The sequence below is a fragment of the Xiphophorus maculatus genome, chromosome 8 (genome assembly GCF_002775205.1).
Source record: "Xiphophorus maculatus strain JP 163 A chromosome 8, X_maculatus-5.0-male, whole genome shotgun sequence".
In the NCBI taxonomy this organism is placed as follows: domain Eukaryota; kingdom Metazoa; phylum Chordata; class Actinopteri; order Cyprinodontiformes; family Poeciliidae; genus Xiphophorus; species Xiphophorus maculatus.
In genome coordinates this window covers 21,101,715-21,111,069 of record NC_036450.1, presented here as the reverse complement: position 1 = coordinate 21,111,069, position 9,355 = coordinate 21,101,715, and the positions used below count along the sequence as shown (strand labels likewise).

Below are 9,355 nucleotides of genomic sequence, written 5' to 3'. Positions count from 1 at the left end.
GATTCTTTATTACCCTTCTATGTGGTTCACCATCCAAAATTACCATTGTGATGATCTCCAGGTGTTTGCTGTTACCCCTCGGCATCAGACTAGTTTGGCTGCGGATTAAAGCAGATGTTCAATTGGATTAGTGGTAATAATCCAGTCCCGGGCCATAATCTGACACCGTCCAGTCGCCCTGACAAAGACGTTTCGGCTACGTCGAGGAGCTCTACTTGACATGATTTGGAGGATTATGATGAAGTGGCAGATAATCCTAATCTAATGTGTGTAGAGATACTGTTACTGTTACTGACCTCCATTTAAATACATCTTACATGCACATAAGAAAAATAAAAAAAAAACATCCTCAAGATTTAATTTTTGTTATTATTTTGAATCATAATTAGTAAACTTCTCCACACTTTACTGCATTAAAATCAAACACTTTAAAGTATTTCTTTGCAATTCGGGATGATCAATCAACACAAAATAGTCCATAATTATGAAGTGAAAAGAAAAGCATGCATTATTGATGATTTTCAAAAATGTTTTTATCAACAAGATTGAATAATTTCAGACTTTCAGGGTTTTTTTTGTGCACCTTCTTTTCTCTGATTTGGCTAAATGAATTCCAGTGCAACGCCCCGAATTAGTAAAGACATCCCCACATGTGTGCAACTTGCAGTGAAACTCAGGAATATGCACTGAAGTTGGCGGTCAGAGAATGAGAAAATGGGTTGTGAATACGTTTACCTGGCTCAGTGTAAGAGTAAACTCCGTTGTTAATGTTAGACTGTTCAAATTTGACTAAATACGCACAGTCAACAAGAAGTGTGGAGTTGGCCTGGTGGGGCGAGTTAATGTTTGCGAAGGAAGTGTGAGTCAACAAACTGCGGCCATGAGTGAAATATTCTAGCACTTATTTCTATCAATGTACTTCCACAAAAACTGCAGCATTAAAACAAAAAAACAAAATAGAATGCTGAAAAACACCAAAATGAATACAAATATTACTGCTTTCCTACGGTACATTGTGTTCTGTGCTGTAAATATATTTTGGTTTTACTGACTGACAAATAAACAAATCAAGAACCACAAAGCAACCAATTATTTTCCAGAATAAGTTTTTTTTTTTTTTTTTTTAAATGACCCTATAAATAAACAAATAACCTTTGGCTCGTGCATCTTTGAGTTGTTAAGCACAAATAACCAGAGTACATACCACTTGTTTGACATAAAAAAAAAGACATTGAGCTCCACCTGATGGTGTACAATATTACTGCAGTTATGATATGATAGTTAATAAATGCATAGTTTTTTAAACTTAAACCAAAACTCTTATTGTATCACAGTATATCCCATAAAGGTCTGCACATGCTTAATAATAATGAATCTGGACAAAACAATTAAATGAAAGGACACTTGCTCAACATGCATTTGATTTCACAAGGCATAATATATGTGCATGCGTATTGTGTTGTTCGAATTATTTTTTCACATGAAACAAGCAGTCTCTTAGGCTTAAGGACATCCAGTTGTAAATATCTTTTCCACATTACACAGTCAAATTCATATAATAAAACATGTTTGTATCATAGAAACATTGAACTGCAGACGTTTCTTCATTACACCCTGGTGAAACAAATTAATCTAGACTCTGTTTCCTGTATAATTTAATAAGCCACGCGCAGTTCCAGTCACAGGCGGGATAAGTGTATTAGTTACGTTGATAGCAACGTGGGCAACGTGATAGAAACGGGTGTTTTTGCTATTTTTCACCACCAGATGGCAGCGCTGTTGCAGATACAGGGACTGCACCGCTGACACCTGACTATTAGCTGCTTAAAGAACAATCTAGAGAAGTAAGAGGATTCTTTATGATAAACAAGAGGATGTTTTAATGCCTTATCTCTTCAAGGGCTACTAAGCTTCTTTGCTTGCGTGTGACGGGTTTTAGGAAGGTATCAGTGAACCAGAACTCTCAGTGCCTGTGTCAGGCCAGTACCAGAATGCCATTCCTCTAGCCACTTTTTCATTATGGCCGAGTTAGTGGACAGTCATGTCTTGACAGATTTATTTTGTACTATACGCTATACTAGTTTTGGCATAACTAAATGAATACTCCTCCTTGAGACGTTTTTAGTGAGTTTTATCCCTGTTTGGCCTAAACTCAATTCACACCCTATTCCTAAACCTAGGCCCTAACACAAAAACAGCACCTCTTTTTAAATGGCCTGGGCTTTGAGTCCCATTAGAAGTAGTTGGTCCTCACAATGTAGTATTCGTTGGACCGATTGGCCTTACAAGGAGAGAAATCCTGCATGCTCACTTTTTAAGGGTTTTATTTTTCAAACCACGTAGAATTTATTTTCACTTCCCAATTCAATTATGCACCCAACTATTTGTGTTGCTCTATCTCATGACATCCCAATAAAACACACTGAGGTTTGTGGTTACAACGTGACAAAATGTGTGCAAAGAGAGAGCTGACTATATGCAAACAACCACAGGCCAGGAGGTCTGAAGTTTTGAATAAAGTCATGGCAATGGAGAAGGCAGATTACGATCACTGTCGACTCTGCGCCAGTCTGTCGTCGAAAATTGTGCAACTTGAATGCAACATCCTGTGTGCGCGCAGTTCGGGACGGCAAAGCTGCTTGCTGCAGGGCGAGTGCCGCGCAAATTTACATAAAGGTTATTGAACAGCTATAGAGCGAAAGTCTAGAGAAAGTGGGGTTGCTCGCCAGAGGTTAGCATGCAACCCACTGGGAGTATTCAATTAAACATCTGCCACGGGTGGTGACCCCTCCCTGAGCCTCCCAGCACCCCTCACCGTCTCTCCCGCATTTCTAAACAGGGCCTCTCCCCTGTTCGGTTGCGCAGGAGATAGTGACTGAGCAAAGTATTGGTGGTTGAGGCTTTATTGTACAGCCCCCGCAGTGACACCCCCCGCCATGCTTCCCTCTCTCTCTCTCTCTCTCTGCTGCTGGTGCACGCGCAGGAACAGCTGTCATTGAGTAGCGCGCGGCGTATAGCGAGCCTATCCACTTTGAAGATTATTACGCAGGAGCGTCTAACCATCCGGCGTGATTCAGACACGATGAGGCACTGAAAGAAAAAAAATCTGAGAGCGGTGATACGTTTCCCACTGCTAAGAGCTGGTGACAGGCGAATATATCAGAGACAGGAAAAAAAAAACAAAAAAACACCCCGTCTGCCTGCCGCTGTTTTCTCTGTATGCGCGTGTTGAGGAAAAAAACCACCTCCGTAGCAGTTGTGGATTATTCAGAGGACACCGCGCTGAAACCATGAGCTGGGGGACGGAGCTATGGGTGAGTCTCAGCCACACATGTACTCTTTAGTTATTCAGCTGGGGAGGCTGTAACGGTTCGGAGATAAAAATAAGCATGCCCCCATTTTTTTTCCCTCTTATCTTTTACCGCTATTGCAACGCTTTTATTAGCATGCGCCGCTCTGCGCACGTCCACAGCCTCGGGGACATTAAGGCTAATTTGTCGCGATGTTCACCAGGGCTAATGTGTTTTCTCCCTCCATGTGTCACGGTGACGGCAGGAAGGTACGGGCAGGAATCAAACCCTAAAAAAGCCCGCAGCTAAAGCTAGCTCACCATCCATTTTAGTTCACATTTGTGCGTTTCAAATCACGCTTCGCACACACCCCCTCACAATTTCAATGTAACAGATCAGTGTAAGGACGCGGGGCGGTTGTTGCAGGCTGTCTCCTCACACTGCTTGTGTGTTGTTACAGTGTGATGGACATGTACCAAAGCAGGTAAATATTGTGCACATGCACCGTGCCTTTCACAGGAAGTATGTTCGCTGTAACTAGAGGAAGTACACATGGTTCTTCCTTTCATCAGTACTCAATGTTGCAGGCTGCTTCGGAGTTACCGCACGCAATACTGCTAAATTTTAGCCTTTTTTAACAAAACAGTGTTTACATTTTTTTTGTCACCTCACAACCACCCACTTCCATGTATTTTAGGGGTTTTACATGTGATACACAAATCACATTACTGCAAAGCAAAAGAAAAGAGTTCATTTCTTTTACAAATACAGATCTGAGTGTGCCGTGTATGTGTATTCAGACCTCTTGAGTTGATGGAAGCAACTTTCTTTGCTTTCCAAATGTAAATATGTAAATGTTTGCCTTAACTTTATAGGTCAAGCTCAGTCAGGTTGACTGGAGAACCTACGTGAACAGCAGTTTTCCATTTTTGCCACAGATTCTTAGGTAGGTGTAGGTCTAGACTTTGATTAGGCCCATTGCAACAAATACACATGCTTTGCATTCTAAACCTGCTGTGATGCTGCCCTGGGTGCCACCAGGCCAGTACTTACCCTCCATCCATATTCCTGTCCCTCAAAGTCAAGAAAAAATAAAATAAAAATTTCCGCAGCACGATGTTGCGCCTATTTGACTCTTTTGCAGAACAAGTGTATTGATACAGCTGTATAAGTTACAGAGATTTGAACTTTGGTTACTGATTCCGGTTAAGCATGATTTTATTTAGGTGTGTTAGAGTAAAAGGCGTTGCGGGGGGTCATGTACAAATTCAACTAAGTTGTGATTGGTCGTGTAAAATCCTGATGACATATATTGAAGTTTGGGGTGTGAATGTGGAAACGTTGAAGAGACGCAAATACTTTGGCAAATTCGTTTGTTTAACATCAATCAAGAAAGATATCTAAAACCTTTTATTTTAGTCTCAGCTTTTTAGCACCTTATGTGAAGCTCAGATTTAGGCCATATTTTGGCCTAAATTACCAAAATCCACCTCTGGTGTCTACAAACTCAAGGCTGACCTTGCGTGGCATCTAATATTCCTCGTGTTCATGTTGGCTCAACATTTTTCCAAACCTTTGTGCGGTGCACAGCAGCAGGAGGAGACAAAGCAGCAGCCTCAGTGACCTCACTGCAATGCATTCCTCTGCTGTGATGTCACGTTTCGTCCCTCTCAAATCGACTTTCAAGGAGGCAGGTAGGCCTTTATCAGGCCTGCCTCTCTGTCGCTGTTACAGTATTTTGCCGTATTTAGATGTAAGGGGTGGGAAGAGACAAACAGAAAATGATGAAAACAGCCCTGTGTCCAACCGTTTTTATGAGGTGATAACAAGCAGCTCTGGGGAGTGGAATTCCTTTTGTCTGGGATTTCTTTAAATATATTACGGCTCATGTAATTTTATTGGCCGAGCCTGCCGTTTGGCACGATTCTTTACTCATTTTTGAATAAATGACGGTGAGATTTTAGGTGAAATGTTTTCTTTTAAGAGATAGACCTTCATAAGACTTGGTTTGATATGTATCTTCTTGAAACATCTGACCTAAAAGCCTGAAGCACCTCTGAACTTTATGTTGTGACTTAAGCTCAATATTTTGCAGTAATGTTCATTTTATCAACAATGGTAGAGTGGAAAGGGTAAAATCTCCTAAAAAAATAAATAGAAAGGTTGCTTTTGCCTTTTTCCAAATGTGTACTTGGATTAAATTGAATCCTCTGTCAATATCTGATGATGTCCAAATGTGGTTGAGTAGCTGTTAGAGTTGCTATCTGGGCTAATTAAGAAAACTGCCCTTCGTTGGCTTGTTTTTGGCAGAATGTTGTAAAAAGAATTGCTTAAAAAAAGACAACTTTATAAACGTTTTTCTAAATGGTAAATCTCTATCGTGGTGATAATTAGCTTGTCTGTAAATCCATTTGTTCAGTTAGAATAAAATGAGTAAAAACAAAGAATAAAGTGGCCTCTCATCTAGATATAAATGGAGTTTCTGTGTCCTTGTTGTATCTGGCAGATGTATTCCTCAAAAGGGGAAATGACTTTGGGTCCCTTTAACCAATTACTACTTCCATTTCAAACCTCTAAACAAGCCATGTCTTACCCATGTCTTAGTTAAGGTTTTTAATGTAATCTGAAGACAAATATTATTAAAAATGCTCAAATCTAGATTATAATTTAACCATGTATATTCTAAAGATTTTATATTTCACCCTAGTTAGGTTTTGTTCAGTTTCTGAGCACCGTTTCAGCCAGATGGCCAGTATAACAGATTATAAGGCTTCAAACAAAAATAACTTTGAGCAACTTGCTGATGGATTCAATTTATTGGAGTCATATAATAAAAATTCCTCATTATTGATGATTAGCATTACTACTACATTAAGGGATTTCTGATACAGGTTCAGTGAAGAAGGGGCCAGACTCTAGAAATGACTTACAAGGGCAATAGCCCAGGGCTGCACATTTTGGGGTGGCCCAAATAATTTTATTTTATTTTATTTATTATTTTTTGTTGTTGTTGTTGTTTTGTGAACATTGTACTTTCTATAAAACTGGTAGGTCCATATCAGGTGAGTTGTATTATTATTCTTTTGGAGTTTTTATTAGGAAGAATAATATTCAAGATATTGAAATTTATGAAGTTATAGTACATTTTTTTTGGGGAAAAACATGGAACTCTTGGATTAACTCACATTTACAATGTGAGAGTCACTAGTATTGCTTAGTCACACACAGAAAAGCCAGTATAGCCCAAAGGTGTTTCACAGGCTTACACACGTACAAATTGACTCTGAGAAAATGTGGGTGAGTTTTTTTTCTTGTTCTCCTTTTTTTTTTTTTTTTCTCTCTCAAAGCTTTGTTTCCACGGCACACTCAGTGGAGTCCAGACAGTTTTTCCTTTAATCTCAATATGTTCAGTAAGGAAGCAGAGAGCGCTCTGCACATCTCTGCAGGTGGCTCGTGGCATTGGAAAGTGTGCACAGCTTGACATGTTGTGTCAGAGTAGCAAAACATGCAACCTTCCTGTCTCTGGGAGCAGCCATGCTGATATGCAAATCAGAACTAGTCTGTAGTACCGAAGGCTAAAATTAAGCCTAGTCATTATGCACAGGGGTGCAGCTAAGCACCTTGTCATGTAAACAGGTCACCTAATAAGTGTCTGTATTTTATATGTAATACAAGACAAGAATATTACAATAAGATGACAAATTGCTTTGTTTTAGTCATTTAGCAACTCTAAATGTACAGTACACTTGCAGAAGGAATCACACCAGGTGAAGTTTCCCATATTTTGACATGCTCAAATCACAAACTTAGGATTATACAGACTAACAAAGCTCTGTAATTGGAAGGAGAAAGAAAAATGAGAACAGGTTTTCAAAATCTTTTACAAAAAAAAGCATCTGAAAGTGTGGCTTGCATTTATGTTCAGCTCAGTTGGAGTAGCACCATTGGTTCTTTGGGTGCATATTTCTACTAGCTTTGCACAATTAAAGACTAAATTTTGCAAAGTTTTGTCAAAATAACTGAGTCAGAGTGGATAGAAAATCCTTTTAAACAAATTGGGGTAAGGTATGGACTTTGACTATTCCATTCTAACAAGTAGAACTGCGTCCCCTGCTTGGCTTTTGGGAATCCTTAAACTGGATTTTTTAAGGGAACTAAATTCGAATCCATGGCGGACTCTCCAGCTTTTTATCTGTTTTGTCGTTCCTTTTAGTCTCTTAGATAAAATAGATATTTTTAGTACGAGCTTGGTAATGTGATAACAAGCTTATCACATTAGAACAGCTTGGCTAAAAGTAAAAAGTTGCTCATTTAGCTAGCTGCAGCTCTTCGCATGAACTAATTCTTGCATTTATTAAAACAGCGATCAAGCGCTCTGTCTTCATCACATGCATGACACATTTCGATGCACTCATCCTGTTGTTCCTGTGCTGCGAACAGGAAAGCAAGCGATAGGAAGTGAAGTTAAACTAGAGCAGGGTTGCTTAACCTCTCACCATCATGACTGCGGTGAGGCTGCGCGCGCGTCGGACTGTGATATGCCGTCCGCTTGCCGTTTTATTAAAAACTTTCACATCTAAGTGAAATGTTACTCACATTAAGGCTGAAGAAGACGAAATCTTAGCGGAAATGGTTTAAAAACTTTGTGACGATTGCATCAGCACTTATGATGCTGATGTAATTGAGGGAATGGAAGCAGAGCTGATTGTGACAGTTGCCGTTTGTTTTCAGCTTTTGCGACTCGCCTCAGGTAAAACAGCTGTCACTCAGCTCCAAAACGTTGAATGCCTTCAGTGCAACATCACAGCAGTGATTATAGTATTCACCAGCTTTATAAACACAGGGTGGGAGTGTTTGTTGTCGTCACCATCCTGTCCTTGAAAAATTACCAACTAGATAGCTCAGGAATTGTTGTAACCTTACTGCAGCTTTTGGCTAGAAGGATGAAATTTAGACAGAATTCAGCTCACTAACTGAGCTGTGCTGACACTCCTAGTTGAAATGCACAGGCAGTTGGCAGTGTTTTAAAATGTTTTGTGCAAGCAGAGAGAATTGAGAAATTGACATGAATCACATGCATGCAACTTTTCCTCAATAGGGATAATGTACAAATCCAACCAAAGAAGGAAGTAAAATCTGGTAGCGCATGTGACCGGTTTGCAGTGAAACCATAGTGAAAACAAGAAAACATGAAATAATGCAAGAACATTCTGCAGCTACATTAATTCAGTGAACGTTCAACGCCGTGCTAGATCTGCTTTATAAAAAGACAAGAGACTTCTCAGATCTAAAACTGGAACTGTGTCAAAGGGGCTTCGCAACCAAAGTGTAAAGCGGAAAACCGTCCAGCTGTCACACCTCTGCACCTTTAACTTCTCACTTCCCACATGTGATTCATTTGGGAAGTAGATGTACGTTACCTTTCATACCGATGCATGCAGTTGTCTTCCAACTGCGTGGAATGAAGGCGGATTTCTCGGCAGATCACAACGTATTGATGCGGCAGCATGGACAAGGTTGAAACTCTGATCAAAGAGCAGCAGCTTAAGGTGAGTCGAACGCTGCAGGGTTGCTCGGTTACGCTGTTTAGGAATTTGCAGCTTGCTTGTCGTTCTCGATTAAATTTTGTGCCAAGGATTGTCTGGAAAGACAAGGGACATTCAATACACTTCGCCAAAGGGGTCTAGACTTGTTTTGGTTGTGCATTCCCAGCTCTGAGATGTCTCAGCTGATTTCCTTGAAGTGTTATTTAGACTTTGAAGCAGCCTGTTGTTAGGCTGAGATTTCCTCAGTCTCTTCTTCTCCCTATATATCATCATGAGTCACCCTGAACTCCCCGCTTTGGGTTCAGTTGCATCCCCCCTGCTGCTCGCTTGACATCGCAGGACTTGAAATATGAGCTACCTTGTTTCCATCAAAGCCTGAGAGCTGGGCCAGCCTACAGCGGGGCTCCTCGTTAAATCTTACACTCATCACCACACACCTGCAGGCTCAGTGATACTACCTCAGGCCCCTTCGAAACAACGTGACGGTGAAATGATGATGATGAACGCGTCCGCATTTGA

The 9,355-nt window shown here is 40.4% G+C and overlaps 1 protein-coding gene across 1 annotated transcript in view; it reads left to right on the top strand.

Annotated features, from left to right (window-relative positions):
* The first annotated feature begins 2,964 nt into the window (after nt 1–2,964).
* The window catches only part of fnbp1 (formin binding protein 1), a 66,587-nt gene continuing 60,196 nt past the window's right edge, over nt 2,965–9,355 (top strand). Inside the window, exon 1 of the mRNA XM_023338842.1 lies at nt 2,965–3,314. Coding sequence (XP_023194610.1) covers nt 3,291–3,314 — 24 coding nt within the window. The 5' untranslated portion in view covers nt 2,965–3,290. The remainder of the gene's footprint in view (nt 3,315–9,355) is intronic.